The sequence below is a fragment of the Elephantulus edwardii genome, unplaced genomic scaffold, assembly GCF_000299155.1.
Source record: "Elephantulus edwardii isolate Elephantulus edwardi_28Jun2011 unplaced genomic scaffold, EleEdw1.0 scaffold00015, whole genome shotgun sequence".
In the NCBI taxonomy this organism is placed as follows: Eukaryota; Metazoa; Chordata; class Mammalia; order Macroscelidea; family Macroscelididae; genus Elephantulus; species Elephantulus edwardii.
In genome coordinates this window covers 1096337-1114872 of record NW_006399765.1, presented here as the reverse complement: position 1 = coordinate 1114872, position 18536 = coordinate 1096337, and the positions used below count along the sequence as shown (strand labels likewise).

General features: G+C 38.0%; 1 protein-coding gene across 1 annotated transcript in view; it reads left to right on the top strand.

The window, feature by feature from the left end:
- Positions 1 to 18536, top strand: part of AATF (apoptosis antagonizing transcription factor) — a 130457-nt gene that overhangs the window by 2448 nt on the left and 109473 nt on the right. Inside the window, exons 3-4 of the mRNA XM_006881668.1 lie at positions 1961 to 2386; positions 2863 to 3000. Coding sequence (XP_006881730.1) covers positions 1961 to 2386; positions 2863 to 3000 — 564 coding nt within the window. The remainder of the gene's footprint in view (positions 1 to 1960; positions 2387 to 2862; positions 3001 to 18536) is intronic.

Genomic DNA, 18536 nt, shown 5'->3' with positions numbered 1-18536 from the left:
TTCACATGCAAGGTAGAGGTGAAGTAAGGAACTGCTTATGAGGTTTTCCGTCCATTCCAACAACTAAGAGATAGTGAGAAGAGTTGGGACCTCAGAAGGCTTTTAGGTCCAATTAGTAGGCTCTGTGTCAGCTCTGGGAGTTCTTAATAAACTCATTCCATATACTTTGCCTAAAGACTGATAATAAGATTACTAATACAACAAATATAATAATATTTTTTGGCTCTCATTTTCTTGGTGATAGACACTAAGAAAACTCTAACTTAAGTTCTAAGGTCCTGGGACACAGTAAGTCCTCAAAAAAAAATGAAAAAAACCCCACAGAAAACCAAAACCAAAACACACACAGAAAAACCCCTCCATTATCATTACATATATCATCTCAAATTTTCTAGTAGTCCTGTGAAGTTGGTACTGTTTATCTCTACTTTACAGGTAAGAAAATTGAAGGACCAGTTGGTTAAGTAATTTGCTCAGGCCATTGAGCTGGGTAAGTGGAAGAGCTAGGATTCAAATGGAGGCAGTCTGACTCCAAGAACTCTACTTTTAGCACTATTCTGTCTGAATGGTTCTTAAATCTGAGAAGCCACGTATACTTAAAGAATTATTTTTGTTTTGCCTTTGCTTTTATATTTATATTTTTATGTTTGTATTTCTGATAATCTTCTTTGTGATTTGAGTACTGAAGACCAACATTTTTATCGTATTGAAGAAAGTTCTTGATTCCTGTGTCTAGTGATTGTGTTTGTCTTTTTTCTAGGGATGAGACTGAACAATAAATAAAAACTTCTAAGTATATTTAAGCCTAAGTAAAATGAGGAGCCTTCACTGCCATTCTATCTCCTATAGGCTCAAGTTCATACTCTTTCCCATAGAAAGCAAGACTTCTTTTGGCAGCTCTGTAACCTCCCCTCCTATTACTTCCTCATGCCTCAGCACTCTGGTATAATTCTGTGGTGCTGGACTTTTGGATATACAGTTAACTTCTTTTCTGTCCTCCTTTGTGTCTCATGAGCTGTTATTTATGTTTAATAAACAAATACATTACAATGTGTTCTTCTCCATGGAAGCCAGTTCTTACCTTCCCAGAAAGTTAAGGTGGTCTTCTCTATACTTTGCACTAATGGCATTGTAATACATTTGTTGATAAGCATATCCACTAATACCACCAGACTATGAACCTCTCATGACAGGTGTTTTATGTGTATTTTATTTGTCTTTGCTTAGTTTTGATCTGTGCCTGTCTCGTAATGAGTGTTTAATAAGTGTGTAATAAAGTACCCTGTTATGATAGTGTACATTTGGAATCATGAAATCACTCACTCATTGCTCTCAAGTTGGAATCAATTTATAAGCTGACCCTTCAGCAAGTATTTAGAGGCCATAAATGGTGCAGAAGGAGATGGTCCTTCTTTCTCCCACAGAGCAGCTGGTAGATTGGAACTGCTTGCTTTTGGGTTGACAGTGTAACTAACACCTTACCTAGTAGGCCATCTGACTTCTGTGTTTGGTATAGATAATGATAAATCATATTTTTTAAGATCATAGGTTTTAGAAACCACCAGTTGAAATCTAATTTTGCTATTCAGCAATGCCTGTATATTCCATATAACCATAATGTTGTATATTCCATATAACCTTGTTTAACTTTTGCCCCATAGTTACGGTTTTTCCCTATTCCGGGTGTCACAACTTTGTCAAAGCACTCTTGATTCTTTTCTATATTGTAAATTTTATGAGTCTGCCTTTCTCATTAGAACCTTTCATTAGGGCAAGATCTGTGTTTTGTTCATCTTTGCATTTTTTCTGAGATAATAGATTTGTGATAAATATTTGCTGAGTACAGTAATACATTATTATTTTGATAGATGCCTTAGTCTTTCAGTTGAGATGAAAGTGTGACCTGGTATTTTTTTATAAAGTGATACTCATTTTTAACCATCTCCCCTCCCTCCTTTAGACAAGGAAATATCTGATGAGGACGAGTCTCGAGATGGAGATTCAGAAGAATTGGCTCTGGAGGATTCTGATGAGGAGGACATGAGTGCTGCTGAGGAACAGGGGTCTGGTGATGATGAGGAGAATGGCCTGACTCAGAGGAAGAACAGAAACTGCTCAGGGAGAAAGCCTGGCTTCAGCGTCCAGAGCATTAGTGACTTTGAAAAATTTACTGAGGGGATGGATGACATTGGAAGCAGTGGTGAGGAGGAAGACGAAGAAGAAAGTGGTATGGAAGAAGGGGATGGTGAGGAAGACTCTGAGGACGAGAGTGAGGAGGACAAGGCTGAGGATAGGAACAGTGAAGATGATGGTGTGGTAATGACCTTCTCCAGTGTCAAAATATCTGAAGAGGTGGAGAAAGGAAGAGCTGTGAAGAACCAGATAGGTTTGTGCATGATTTTGCTCACTGCTTATTTTTCAGAATACATGCATTTTTACCTACTTTTTTTTTGTTTTGTTTAGTTTTAGTTTAGTCTGTCTTTCTTTTGGGCCTTTCACTTAGTTTGTGACATGCTTCACCTGCTTGGAGGCCTAAAGCTCCACTCCTCTGTGCTTAGCTAGTCATTTCTAGCCTGAGCTGCTTAGCTGGTTCTGCTCTGGTACTTCCAGCTGCTGTGGAAGATTGCTTTGAAGAGAAGAGTGTTTTCTCCTCCGCTTGAGTGTTGGCATTCCTTTACTCACAGTAAATATTTGCTTCCAAGATCCTGGCTTTACTTCCTTTAATGGAGAGTGTTTGCATGGCATGTAACTGTGATAAAGCTATGCTGCTTAGAGAACTGGTGTGATTTCCTATCTCTCTCCTCCTCCTGCTATCCAGGAAGATTTGACTGAGGGATGTGATTTTCTGTTTTTCTTTCTCAGCACTGTGGGACCAACTTCTGGAAGGAAGGATCAAACTACAAAAGGCTCTGTTGACCACCAATCAACTTCCACAGCCAGAAGCTTTTTCTCTTTTCAAGGACAAAGGTGGCCCTGAATTTGCCAGCGCCCTAAAAAACAGTAAGACTTTTTACTTTACAAATGCCATATTGAGATACTTAGGATCACATTATGATAACACTGGGATTGATATACGTGCAGCACCACAGGGTTAGAGAAGAAGTTCTATTTCAGTGATGCTATTGTATAATGGTTTTCAGATTTGAGATTTTTCTTTAATAATAGTGAAGATAAGTGATTGAAATGGATGACTGAGCTGTATATGTTAAGCTTTCTTCGTATGTGTCCACATTGCCTCTCCCCTTGAATCTCTGAATTATATTTTTAGTGCTTTGTTCATTCTCCTTCCCATTGCCATTGAATGGGTGACTTATAGAAAGCCTGCCCTTCAGCAGGTTTTCAGAGGCTGTAAAGTTCATGGGAGGAGATTGTCCATCTTTCTTCCGTGGACCTGCTGGTTGATTAGAACTGCTTACTTTTGGGTTGACAGCACAGCTCCTTACCCACTAGGCCACCAGAGCTCCCTTTAGTGCTTGGGGAACACTATTTGAAAACAATGGTATAGAAATAAAAAAGAATGAATGACTAAACTCAGTTCTGTCAGTTGGTTTACCATGTTTAAAAGATGCCTTTCTTTGTTTAGATATCTTTTCGAAGAACAGTGTGATAAGATGATGCTATTCCCCCTTTCTTTTGGGTTGTGTGTATTTAAAATGAGGAGAGGTGACTGCAGAGGGAGAAACATTTTGGAGGAGAATTGCTGAGCTATAAAGTTGAATAATTTTAGAAGAGAAAAAGAATGTAGTATTTTTGTTTCCTGATCCCCTCATTATGCAGATGAGAAAACTAAAGTCTAGAGAGAAAAACTTGCCAGAGGCTACAGAGCTTTAGAATCCTTCCTTTGTACCACACTGTACGGCACTGAGGGTACAGGGGCAGAGGGTCATTTGGGATAAGTCTGTGCACTGTGGTTGGAATTGCTGTTTCTTATTTACAAGTTTAGACTTAGTGTTTTTGCTTGTTCCTTAAAACATTTTCATGATATGGATTAGAGCTGCAAAAACTCGGAGGAGGACATCTAAGTTGGCCCCTGTCTGTTGGTAACCTCTGCTATTAAATTGGTTGTAATTTGAATTCTTGGGACTGTAAATCTTTATGGGAGGCAAGCATCATCTTTCTTCTACTAAGAGACTGGTGGATTTGAACTGCTGAGCATTTAATTAGCAATCTGTTATTTACTATGCTATGTCACACTTGATAGTGCTAATGCGAAACCTATACTTGGACCAGGAGGCAGTCATCAGAACAGAGCAAGGAAACACTGCATGGTTCAGAATTGGGAATGATATATGCCAGGGATGTATCCTGTCTCCATACCCTTTCAGTCTTTATGCAGAATAGGTTATCCGGGAGGCTGTGCTCTATGAGGAGAAAGGTGGCATCAGGATTGGGAGGAAGAATCAACAGTCTGCATTATGCAGATGACACAACCTTGCTTGCTGAAACTGAAGAGGACCAGAAGCACTTACTGTGGAAGGTTAGGGACTGCAGTCTTCAGTATGGATTGAGACTCAATATCAAGAAAACAAAGATTCTCACCACTGGACCAATTGGCAGTATCAGGATGGATGGTGAAGAGATTGAGATTGTTCACAATTTTGGTTTGCTTGGATCCACAGTCAACACTCTTGGCACCAGTAGCCAGGAGATTAAAAGACGTATTGCGATTGTAAAGTCTGCAGTTAGAGACCTCTCTAAAGTGCTGAAGTGCAAAGATGTCAGTCTGGAGACTAGGGTGTGCCTGATACATGCCATGGTCTTTGCAATCACTTGTTATGCATGGGATAGCTGGATTAGGGAGGATAAAAGGAGAATTGATGCCTTTGAGCTGTGGTGTTGGAGAAGAGTATTGAATATACCATGGATTGCTAGGAAAACGAACAGGTTTGTCCTGGAGAGGGTTAAAACTGGGCAACTCCTTGGAGACAAGGATTCTGAATCTTCGTCTAACATACTTTGGACATGTTGCAAGGAGGGACCAGTCCTTGGAGAGGAACTTCATGCTTGGGAGGGTGGAGGGACAGCACAGGAGAGGACGACCCTCAATGAAATGGATTGGTTCAGTGACTGGGGTAATAACGGGGGCTGCTGTGTCAGAGATGGTGAGATTGGCACAGGATAGGGCAGAGTTTAGGGCTGTTGTACGTAGGGTCACTATGAATCGCAGGCAACTCAACAGCACATAACAACAATAATGTCACCAAACTCTCTAAACTCTCTAAATGTAAAGAAATGATGGTAGTTATAGAACAGAATTTTGTACAAAAACGATGTTAGTTATAGAACAGAGTTTAGGTCTTTGTGCAAAACTTACTCGCAATCATCTTCGACTTGGCAACACTTAAGCACTGTTAAGTGAAACTAGTGCTGTTTTATCTGGAACACTCTTACACTTTGTATATCACTCTTTGTCAGTGTGCAGTATGAAGTAACCTTGGTTGCTGTGCTGAACCTTTTACCACTGAGGTATCAGATACCAGGTTGGCTTGCCAGTGTGGACTGTTTTGGAGCTCCCAGCTGTAAAACAGGTTTGGAAGCAGGAGTGGCATCCACTTCTAAACCACATGCTTCTGCAAACTATGAACTTGGAGAAATGATTACAGTTAAGGAAAGGCATTGGGTCTTTTGTTCATAGAGTTGCTATGAGTCACGCTCCACTTGATGGCAATCAGCAACAACAGCAACAAGAAGTCACTAGAGCTTCTCTGCCTCTAAGCATTGGAGGATGGTAAAACTGCAGTAGTGTTCTGTATATCCTGTTTGCATAGTCCAGCTGTTGTTTTTTTTGTTGTTATTGTTCAATATGGATTACATCTAAATGTCAAGAAAACAAAGATTCTTACCACTGGAACGATAGGTAACATCGTGATGGATAGAAAAGAGATTGAAACTGTTAACAACTTCATCTTGGATCCACATTTAACACCCTTGGTTCCAGCAGTCAGGAGATAAGGAGACACATTGCATGGGGAAATCTGCAGTTAAGAGACCTCTTCAAATTATTGAGTATAAGTTTGAAGATTAAGGTGCATTTGATTCAGGCCATGGTCTTTGTGATCACTTACTATGCATCTGAGAGCTGGACAGAGAATAGAGATGACACAAGAATTGATGCCTTTGAGTTGTGGTGTTGGAGAAGAGCACGGAACATCCCATGGATGACCAAAAGAACAAATAGGTATGTCTTAGGGTGCAGCTGGAGTGCTTTTTTGGAGGCAAGGATGATGAGGTTTCACTTCATATACTTTGGGCATGTTGCTAGGAGGGGCTATTCTTTGGGAGGAACATTATGCTTGAATGGGTAGAGGGTTGGCAAAGGAGAGGAAGACCCTTGACCAGGTTGATTGACACGGTGACTATCGCAGTCGGCTCTAGTATGTCAGAAAGTATGAAGATGGGACAGGATAGGACAGGGTTCAGATCTGCTGTTCATAGGGTCGCTATGAGTCAGACTCAATGGCACATAACAACAGCAACATCTAATCCCCTTTGGTGGGCCTCCTACATTTGCATAATTCTACTCAGTTGTCTGGTGAGAGTTGCAAAGGCTGTGACTTGAAGGGTCATATCAAGTAATTGACTGCACCACAGTACTGAGACAAATGGCTTTTTGCCTCATTACGAATTTCAGTTTCTCAAACGTATATTAATTTGACAAGGTGCATTGTAGTGAGGAGGGAGAGGAAGGGTTATGTTTGATACCATATATTCTGAGAGGACAGAGAAATAGTTTTAACAAGAATTTCTGGGCATTTGAAAGTAGCTCCTTTGGGTTGGTTTCTTTCAACCTTTTCATTGCAGTAAGGCATAATATGTTGTATTCTTTACTATTTGTAAACAAAACTTTAAGAAAAAAATTCATTTTCCTGGATGAACAGTTTATTCTGTACTCTGTAGAGAGCTCTAGTGACATTGTATGTAACATAACAGGTTGTAAATTAAAAAAAAAAAAATTTAACCGGTCCAATCCACTCCCCTCCCATAAAGGGTTACAGTCTCAGAAGCCTGATGGAGGGTCAGAATCAATTTGATGCTTAAGTATTTTTGGCTTATATAGTATATGAGAAGGGAATTCTGTGGTAAGGATTTCTGCTGCCGCCCCAAGAGCAGTTGATTCAAATTCACCAGCTGTTTCATGGGAGAAAAATGACAGTCTTCCCTGTGATTTACAACCACTGAAAACCCTCTGGAGGGTCAGCTGTGAGTCAGTTTTGACTTGATAGCACATAACAATAACAACAATAGGAAAAACCCTGATGGTATAATAGTTAAAGTGCTTGACTGAGAGCCCTAACCTTGGCATTTCAAACCCACTAGCTATTCTGTAGGAGAAAGATGTTAGTCTGTTTCTGAAAAGATTTACAACTTTGGAATGGCCCTTGAAGCCATTCTTTGTCCTGTAGAAATTGACTCCATGACCGTGCTTTTATTTCTTTATTTCCCCTCCCCCATTTTATGTATTATGTAGCTGATATGAATGTAGGGCTTCAGTTTGTACCAGCTCTAAAATCAACATTGAAACTTGATGTCTTTGATGTAACTTCAGTTTATTTGATATTATAGAGTGTTTAAAGTCAGATTGCTTGGTTTTAGATTCCATCTCAACAATAGATTAGCTATGCAACCTTAGGCAAGTTTCACTTCACAGTAAAATGAGGATAATATGATTTGTAAAGATTAAAGGACAGAATATAGAACATATCACAGTGTCTGATACATAGTGCATTTATGAATATTAGGTACTAGCATTACATTCTTCTGTTGAAAGAGGCATTTAATATAGTCCAGCCACATGTATAATCATCATGAGTGTAACTAACCATAGTCCTTTCTGTCTTCAGTGGTTTTTGTACTTTGTTAGTATATTAGTTTCCTAGGGCTAGTTGGTGTAGAACAGCAGCTATTTGTTCTCTTACAGTTCTGAGGATGAGAAGTTAGAAATCAGTGTGTTGGCAGGGCCATGCTGTTTCTAAAGGCTCTAGGGCAGAACCTTATATCTTTCATTTTCCTAGGTTCTAGCGATTGTCAATAATCCTTGGGATTCCTTGCTGGTAGATGTATCACTCTGATATCTGCCTACATCTTCATATAGCCTTCTTCCCTTTGTGTCTCTATATGCCCCAATCTTCCTTTATGAAGACACTAGCCATTTTATTTAGAGCTCATCCTAACGAGAGTGACCTTACTTTAGCTTGGTTTGCATTTTGGTTGTTTTTCTAAGTTAGTTCACACTTCTAGGTACTAAGGTAAGGACTAGACTCCCTAGTTTATTCTGGAAAATGGTTCATGTTACAATTTATTTTAATATTTACAGCTTCTGCCTTACAACATCTTGGAAAGAGAGCCAGAGATTTCCTGATTTCCAAAGCCAGCTACTACCTCCTGGAAGCATTTAATTTTTCTTTGAAATATTTCTCTTTGACTTGGGTGATGTTACATAGGCTGTTTGGGTTCTTCTCCTGCCTTTCTGACTTCTTTAATTTGTAAGTTGTTCTTTAAGCCTATTAAAGTAAATTTCATTGCATTTAGGATCCTCTTTTCAGATTGTGTTTTCTCAGTATATTTTCTTCTTAAAGGAATTCCCATAGCCTTTATGGGTAATCTCAGACCCAGTACATTTTCCGCTATAGTTTAACCATGATAAACTCCTAAGCACACCATGCCTTTATACCCTCAGTACTCTAAAGTCTGGCATGTATCTTCTTCCTTACCCCAACATATATATGTGCTTGGTCCCTAATCACCTTGATATGGAGTCTTGTTTTCTGCTGACAGAACTGTGATTAAAACCCACATTGCCTTGAATATCTCTAGCACTATTTCTAGTTGCTAACTTCTCTCATAAAATTCTCTCAGAAGTATTTTTTTTAAATGGCATTTTATTTTATATACATATATGTGTTTCTGATAGTTCTAGGAAATCATCAGAATACTCAATTCACTGTGTTTTTTAAGTTGAATTTAATAGGTTTTTCCTATCATGTTTTAAAAACAACATTTTTTTTTCTAAAATAATTATTTCTGAATGAAGTAATTCTGGCAAAATACCATAAAAGTATAAAAATAAAATGTCTTTCATTTGTCTTTACTAAAATCTATTTTATATTTCTAAACATGAAATTTTCTAGTCACTTGTAACTTTCCAGAAAAGTTCCTTACATGTATAAAGAACTATGTATATACTTCGCACTTTTTTTTTGTTTGTTTTTACACAGTAGTAACATGGTACACATATTTGCATTTGGCTTGTTCTTTCGGCATCTTAGGGCCTTATAACCTTTTGTTGGTTCTTCTTGTTGTTGATTGCCCTTGAGTCACGCACAACCCATAGCAACCCTATGAACAAAAGACCTGAAGCCTTTCTATAACTATTGTCATGTCTCCAATGTCATAGAGATTCCAGAGGCATATGGTTTAGGAAGTGGATGCCAGTCCTGCTTCCAAACTTGTCTTAAACTGGGTCTTAGACTATATAAAAGAGCTCTGTTGGCACAGTTAATTAAATGATTGCCTGTTATCCAAAGGTTTGCAGTTCAAACTTAACAATGGCTCATGAGTGAAATAATCTGGTAAGCTCCTCTCATAAAGACTATTGTTAGAGAGCTCTGGTGGCCTAGTGGCAAGAAGCTGCACTGCAATCCCAGAGGTAAAAGGTTCGAACCCACCAGATGCTCTGCTAGAGAAGGAGGGGCAATCTCTTCCTGTACCAGTCAGATTTGATTTAATAGTACACACAAAAAATAATTTAAAAAAAATGAGAAATAAATATTGTAGTTGAGTAAAGAAAGAAAAATATATTAATTTTTTTTTTCATTATTGTTATTATTTTGTGTGTGTGTACCATCAAATCGGATCTGACTGGTACAGGAGGAGATTGTCTCTCCTTTCCCGGCAGAGCATCTGGTGGATTTGAACCGTGCGCCTCTGGGATTGCAGTGCAGCTTCTTGCCACTAGGCCACCAGAGCTCCCCAAATACATTAATTTTTTTAAAAAAAGACTGTTATTATGTGCCATTGAGTTGGAACCAACTCAGAGATGACCCTTCAGTGGGTTTTCAGAGACTATAAATTACACGGGAGGAAGAAAAAGTTTTTGCATGGGAGATGCTTGCCTGTCATTCTCCTATGGAGCAGTTGGATTTGAACTACATGCCTTTGAGTTGGCAATGCAGTTCTTTTCCCATGAGGTCACCAGAACTCCCTTTATAAAGGTTGTTGTTGTTATGTACCATTGTGTCAGAACCAACTAATAGCTGATCCTCCAGTAGGTTTTTAGAGCAGTAAGTCACTGGAAGGAGATTGCCTATCTTTATCCTGTAGAATAGCTGCACAGCCCCTAAGAATTAAGCGTCAGAGCTCCCTTTGTTAAGTTTGTTGTAGTTGTTATGTGCCTTTGAGTCAGAACCTACCCATAGCTGACTCTCCAGTGGGTTTTCAGAGGCAGGAAGTAGCACAGGAGGAGATTGCCCAGTCTTCTTCTGCAGAGCAGCTCATGAATTCAAACCGTATGCCTTTGGGGTTGTAGCACAACTTCTGACCACTAGGCTACCAGAGCTCCATTTGTAGATTACAGCTGACAAAATTCAATGGTGCAGATTGCTCCGTTGTATAGGGTGTTATGAGTTGGAATTGACTTGATAGCAACAACCTATATATTTATATACACACTGTACAAATATATGCTCTCTGTACATAAGCAAACATTATACATTTAACACACATACACAGTTTTTCCCCTCCTTGGTATACATCACACCTCCTTGTGGTGTGATGATTCAAGACTGGCTGCTAACCAAAAGGCTGATAATTTGAGCTTGCCAGCTTTTCAGAGAGAGAAAGAGGAGGCAGTCTTCTTCTACAAAGATGTACAGCCTTGGGAAGCCTGTGGGCATTTCTACCATCTTCCAATGTTGGTATAAGTTGGTATTAACTTGATGGCAGTGTTTTGTATATAAAGTCACATTTTTCTCCCACTTGGACCTTCTATTGTGATCCTTTCAGAGAAGTCAGTGGGAATAGCCAGGCATCATCTAGTTCTTCTGGTTTCAGGGGTAATTACAAGTCTTACAACTTTTGAGCTCAAAGTAATTCAGAAAAATATTTTGATATTGTAGTGACTACATACATAGTAAGTAATGAAGTAGCTTTCACGAAACTAAGGGATTTTTTTGTGTATATGAAATAATTTCTCTAGAGAGTTTTTTCCCCCTAAGTTTCTTTCTTTCTTTTTTTTTTTTTGGTAGAGTACAATGTCCTTTATTGATGGTACTTGACAAGATAGGCTAAGTCCCTCCCCTTTCTCTGAGGAACAGGATGGAAACTGTTGAGGATATGAGATTCTTAGTGTGTGGGATCAAGTTGGGGCAAAGACTCCCCAGCAGCTAAGGGTCTTTCTCTCTCCTAGTACTACTGGGGCTGGTGGTCCAAGGGGCTCTTTCTTTGGAGGCCATGTGAACCATCAGTTTGACCACCTGGTTGCTGTTGCCAGATTCATTATGTTTGAATTTGTATTGGAAATGAGTTTGACTAAGTAGTCATTCAGGGTAATGCCAACGCCAGCATCAAATATGGAAGAATGGATGTCGCTGGTAAGTCACAGGAGATAGCCTAGTCTTCATTGTATCCCAGGATGCCCTTTAGGGGTCCTTCTGATGCCTGCTTTACTACTTTCTTGATGTCATAATATTGGTAACTTTCTCCAGTGGGAGGTCAGAACCACAAATGACACATTAGGAGTGGGGACTTGGAAAACCATGCCAATACTTTTCCCACTCAGCTTATGGATGATCTTGCTTACAGCTTTGGCAAAACCAGTAGATGCAGGAATGATGTTATTTATGGGCAGCTCCATGGCCATCATGCTACAGCTTTTCAGAGGGGCCATCCACAGTCTTCTGGGTGGCACCGATGGAGTGGACTGTGGTCATGAGTCCCTCTACAATACCAAAGTTTCCATAGATGCCCTTGGTCAGGGGGCCAACCAGTTGCTAGTGCAGGGGCCATTGCCAACGATCTTGAGAGAGTTGTCCTATTTCTCATGGTTCATATCCATCACAAACATGGGGGCATTGGCAGAAGGAGCAGAGATGATTTGGTCCCACCCATCAAGTGAGCTTCAACTTTCTCCAAGGTTGTGAAGACACCAGTGGACTCCATAACATACGCAGCACCAGAATCACCCCACTTGATGTTGACAGGATATTGCTCCTAAAAGATAGTGATAGCTTTTCCATTGATAACAAGCTTCCCATTCTTAGCCTTGACAATGCCATTGAAGTTGCCATGGATGGAAACATACCGGAACATATAGACCATGTAGTTGAGGTCAATGAAGGGATCATTGGTGGCAACAACATCTACTTTGTCAGAGTTAAAAACAGCCCCTGTGACCCGGCATCCAGTGTGACCAGATTCTTTTACTCCGACCTTCACCATCGTGTCTCAGGGTTGGGTCTGAGGCTGCATGAAGAGAGGTCTATCTGTCGATTGACAAGGAGCAGGGAGCCCAGAATTTCTTTTAAGAAGTGTTTTGGGTTTTTTAAAATTAATTTTAATGAAAGTTGACAGAGACTTAGGATTTCCAGTCCCCCACATATCACTCTTTTCCTTGAAAAGAAAAAGAAAAACTCCCTCATTGTTATGCAATCCCTCCCCCTCTAAGAAGTTTTATAACTCTAGATGGTAGGTTACTTACTTTTTTAAAAAAATGTTTTATTACAGCTTCAGTATATTACTCATTTAATAAAACTTTCTTTTCTCTCTGTTACCTTTTTAAAAAAGTAATACTTTGTTTTTGGTGATACAGTAGTTAAGATCTTGTTCAACAGTAACTACAGAGATTGTTCAGTGATATTGATTATTTCTTAACAGTATATGAACATTCTCTATTTATACTTAAGGCTCTGTTTAAGGTTCTTTTTCCATTAATGTGGTTGCCCTGCCCTCTTACCTTCCTGTCTTTGTTTTAAAGTAATTGTTGATAATTTGTTTTTATATATATGATTATTTAAAGGACTGCAGCAGTGTTTTTTATTTTGTGAGCCACTCTGTTATTTAACTAAAGGATAATAACCTTGGAGGCTAATTTCCAGTGAGTATTTAAAGACTTTCTCAGGGTATTAGTCTCAGGGAGTCCTCTAGTCTCAACTAGTCCAGTAAGTTTAGATTTTTAAAGAATTTGAGATTCTTTTCAGGAGGTAGATTTTTTAAAATTGATGACAACACTGTAAGAAAATCACATCAGCATGTATTTGGTATTTTTAATTTAAAACTTCATTATGGAAAATATCAGTCCCTGGTACGATGAGTTCCATATAGTATATACTGTCTGTCACCAGCTTAAGTAATTATTAGCTCATGGCCAATCTTGCTTTATCTATACTTTTCCCCTACCTCTGGATTATTTTAAAGCAAATACCAGGTACCCTGTCATTTGTCCGTGAATACATCAGCATATGTCTCTAAAGGATAAGGATTATTAATATTGTAGTACCATTATCCCATGTGAAAGGATTGACACTAATTTCTTAATAAGTATAACTGATTTTAAATGGGTGGGAGAATTGAGAGTGTTTTTGTAATAGACTTCTGTACTGTCTTCTTTAAGGTTTGCTTTGTCCCTTTAAGTGAGGTGATTAAAAGAAAGCTAAACTTCAGCCATAATAAGTTGACCTTTCAGTGAAATGCATGTTATTAATGTGTTTAATGAAATGCATTACAAACTGCAGTGAGTACCATGTTTCATTACAGGTCTAAAATGCAATATCATTAAAGACCTTTAATAGAAACAATGGTTGACATTTTGATATTTTCCATAAGCAAAAAAACAGCCAAGAACACAGTATAATGTAATATAAATATAGAAGAAGTGTTCACAGTTTTTTTACTTGCCTAAGAATATAAAAACCTCAGGAACCTGATAAGAGGGTCACCATGAGTTGGAATCAACTCAGTGGCAGTGGGTTTTGTTTTTTTTTAATTAAGTATATAAAAGCAAATTTGACTATTGTATATTGTTTTTTTCTCATCTTTTTTTAAAAAAAGTATTGTTTTTTATTGTGATTTTAATGAAAGTTTAAATAAAAGTTGAATTTTTGTTTATTCATTGTTGCACATTTCCCTCCCTATCCCCCTAGTTCACGTTACAAAAAAAAAAATACTAATTGTTGTGTGATTTCCCCCCCCCCCCAATCTTATTCAGGACTGTTATCATATATTTCTTCTCATCTTCAGTGTTTTGTCCTGTTGTACAAGAGGTCACTATGAGTTGTTACAAACTTGATAGCACCTAGCATCTTTCCTAAACCATATTCACTCTCTCATTTTTCACTAGTTATCTTCTGCTGACTTCCAAATTATTTTGACTTTAATACACTAAAATTTTTAGTACTAATTTGACCTAAACACTGATAGACATCTTGCAAGGTAGCTTTTCAAATAATGAGTAAGCCACAAAGAATAATGTAGTTTTTTTTTTTAATTTCTTTTTTTTAAATTTTTTTTTATTTTTGTGTGAGTGTATGGTCAAATCGGATCTGACTGGTACAGGAGGAGATTGTTCCTCCTTCCCTGGCAGAGCATCTGGTGGATTCGAACCAGGTGCCTCTGGGATTGTATTTGCAGCTCCTTGCCACTAGGCCACCAGAGCTCCCCGAATAATGTAGTTCTTGATAGATGTTTCTATTTTATTTTTTAAATTTAAATTCACATAGTTCAAGAATGAAAAAGTAATAGAGACTATAAAAGAAAATCCTTTTTTCAACTCCTAGACTCTTACTTACTGGGAGAGATTAATCCTCAAAGAGGGACATCATACTTGGAAAGGTGGAGGGATGGTGAAGGAGAGAAAGACCCTCAACCAGGTGGATTGACACAGTGACTGCAGCAGTGTGCTGGAATATGTCAGAGTCTGTGAGGATGGCACATCAGAGGTTCAGCTCTCTTGTTTATAGGGTCAATATGAATCATACTCAACTTGACAGCACCTAACAACAACAACATATCCCCACAGTCCAGTTCCCCAACCATTGGCAGCCAATATTATCAATGAATCCCTTTTTAATTACTTAGTTGCAGAAAGTGACAAACCCAGGAACTTCTGTTTCTCTATTCTGTCCATTAATACTTTATGGGCTTATGGCAGAGTACTCACCAATGATCTGTAGAACCCTGAGGTAGTCTTAATTACTTGGGAGGGGTTTAAGTATTGCTTGGGATTAAGACACTTATGTGTCCAAGTGTAGCATTTTGTAGGTATGAAGACCTTGATTATTGTAGACACCAAACAACTTGCTGTGAGATTTATCTTTTTTTAAAAGAATTTATATTGGTTTGTATACAATTCCTATACATTATGGTTCATTCATGTATGAGATATATTTTAACCAATAGCTGTCATTAAAATGACAAGTAAGTAAGATAGCTTACTGTTATAATTATAAAAACATGTCATACTTACTGCCACAATTCAGAAAATAAATATAAGGAAGAAACCCAAAAAAGATTACCTGTAGTCTTACTACTTAGAAGTGACCATAGTAGTCTTTTTGATAAATATCCTTGCAGACATTTTTTTCTGTTTTGTACACATACACACATGCACACTGTCAGAAAACAAAATGAATAGAATATGTACTTTTTGGTAAGCTTATTTTATTTCTAGTAATAGCTCTTCTCCTGTCAGCATATTTAGATGTACATAAGCATTTGCAGTGGCTACAGAGTATTCCATTTTATAGACTTAACTGCAATTTATTTAGCCAATCTGTATTGATGTATGTTTAGGCTTATTCTAGTTTTTTACAAAGCATGCTTTGCTAAACATCCTTGCACATACACATCTGTGCAGCATATCTAAAAGTAGCACCACCCAATAAAATACAATACATGTCACATGAGTAATTTTAATTTTCTGGTAATTACATTGTTGTTGTTATGTGCCATCGAATCACTTGGGACTCATAGTGACCCTGTGTACAACAGCCCTAAACTCTTCTCTGTCCTGTGCCAATTGCACTGTCTCTGACACTCCCATCCTAATTACCCCAGTCACTGAATCAGTCCACCTCATAGAGAGCCTTCCCCTCCTGCGCTGTCTCTTCCACCCTACCAAGCATGATGTCCCTCTCCAAGGGCCGGTCTCTCCTTACAACATGTCCAAAGTATGTTAGATAGAGCCTCAGAATCCTTGCCTCCAAGGAGCCTCCCGGTTAACCCTCTTAAGGATGAATCTGTTTGTTTTCCTAGCAATCCATGGTACCCTCAATATTTTTCTCCAGCACCACAGCTCAAAGGCATCAATTCTCTTCTATCCTCCTTGGTCATTGTCCAACTCTCTGATGCATAACAAGTGATAGCAAAGACCATGGCCTGTATCAGACGCACCTTAGTCTCCGGAGAGACACCATTAGAAAGTAAAATTAAGCACAGTTTTAGTAGTGTATTTTACTTAGCACCATATATTTTAAAACTATAATTTTAACATATAATCACTGCAGAAATACTAAAGAGATAGTTTATTTCCTTTTTGCATACTCAGTCTGTGAAATCCAGAGGATATTTTATATTTACAGCTTATCTCAGTTTGTATTACCACTTTTCAAGTCCTCATAAGCTTCCTAGATAATGTATGCAATGCGTTAACATCTCTTTAGCTCTAGAAATAGAAATCTTAAGACAAAGGGAGAAAGGGAATGTGCTTTTTGTTGTTGTTGGTGGTGGTGGTTTTAAAGGCTCTTCAAGAATAACTACTAAACTACTATTATGTAAATTTTCATTTGTAATAGCCGCCAGTAAAGTATTATCTCTTTTTTTTTTTGTATGTGTACTGTCAAATCAGATCTGACTGGTGTAGGAGGAGATTGCCCCTCCTTCTCCAGCAGAGCATTTGGTGGACTCGAACCATGTACCTCTGGGATTACAGTGCAGCTTCTTGCCACTAGACCACCAGAGCTCCCACCCTTTTTTTAAAAAAATATTTTGTCGCATTAAGATGAACATTTACATAGCAAATTAGGTTTCCATTTATCAGTTTTCACATAATTTATTGGTTGGTTGTATTTTTCACAAGGTATCATCAGTCTCATTCCTTCTGGTTATACCATTTCCAGCACTCTAGTTTTCCTGCTCCCTTGCCATCTGGTCTTTGCTTTGGAATAATTTTTTACCATTTCATTGAAAGGAGGTCGTTACTCATCTATTTTATGAGCCATTCTGTTACTTAGCTCAAAGGCAAACTCAAAGGATAATTTCAGTTTAAGATTTAAAACTTAGTTGAAGCCAACATTCTGAGCATCCTTTAGTCTTAACTGGTCTGGAAAATGAGCTTTTTAAGAATTTGTGTTCTTTTCTACATTTCTCCCTCATTCTGTAATGATCTTTTTATTGTGACCTCAGTCATAGCAGTTGATAGTGGTAGCTGTGCACCATCTAATTCTGGTCTCAAGGTAGATGAGATTGTAACTTGGTATACTATTAGTCTTGTAGACTCTCCTCCTTTCTCTTTTGTTCGAGGCTGATATAGACTAATAGTTGTATCTTGGATGGACACTCATATGTTTTTCTTTAAGACCCCAGATGCTACTACTCACTATAGAGGGATGTAAAACATGAACTTTATGAGGTATACTATGCTATTTAACTGAGTTGTGCCATGAGACTGTGGTCTTTTTTTTTTTTTTTTGAGACTGTGGTCTTAAGATCAGAAAACTGATCTTAAATAATATCTGGTGGTGTCTCAGAAGTATCTGTAACTGTGTCCCCTGTACAAGTAGATAAATCTGTAATATACATACATAGTGTATCTAGACACACATATATCCATATGCCTGTGCACACATATACACACATATTTGTACTTAACATACTTATATGCATAGGTACATATTTATGCAGCCAAACACATTTTTATTGTGACCATTGTAAAATTATATTTGTCATATCCTTTTCTGTATTTCTTAATGCTGACATTTACTTTGGTCAAGCTCTTTGCATTTCACCCACATTTGATGCTGCCATTTTTTGCTATCACTGAAACTACTGTCTACTAACCACAATGCTTAGCTTGTCTCTCCACTTTCTTTTTTTTATTTAAAAAATTATTTTATTAATTTTAATGAACATTTACAGAGATTTTGGATTTCCACTTATTCATTGTTGCACTTTTCTTCCTGCCCAGCCCTCCCCCCAGTTCGCTCCTCTCTTTGAAAAGTAAAAGAAAAAATTCCTTCTTTGATACACAATCTCCCCATGCCCTTCCCACTGCCCCAAGAACACTCCACTATGCAACCTTAATTCCGGGCTCTTTTTTTTTTTTTTTTTAATCTGTCTATTTTTTTTGTATGATTAATAATGTAAAAATTAAGACTTTTATTTTAGGGGGAAATGAAAAAAATCTCAAGGTTACTCTAAAAATTAAAAGAAAAATAGAAATAAATCATCAGTTTCCTGGATAATTAACAACACATCATGATAGTTATAAAGAAAATTAATGTAAATAGTTAAAAACATACTCATAGCAACTGGGGGGGAGTGTAATC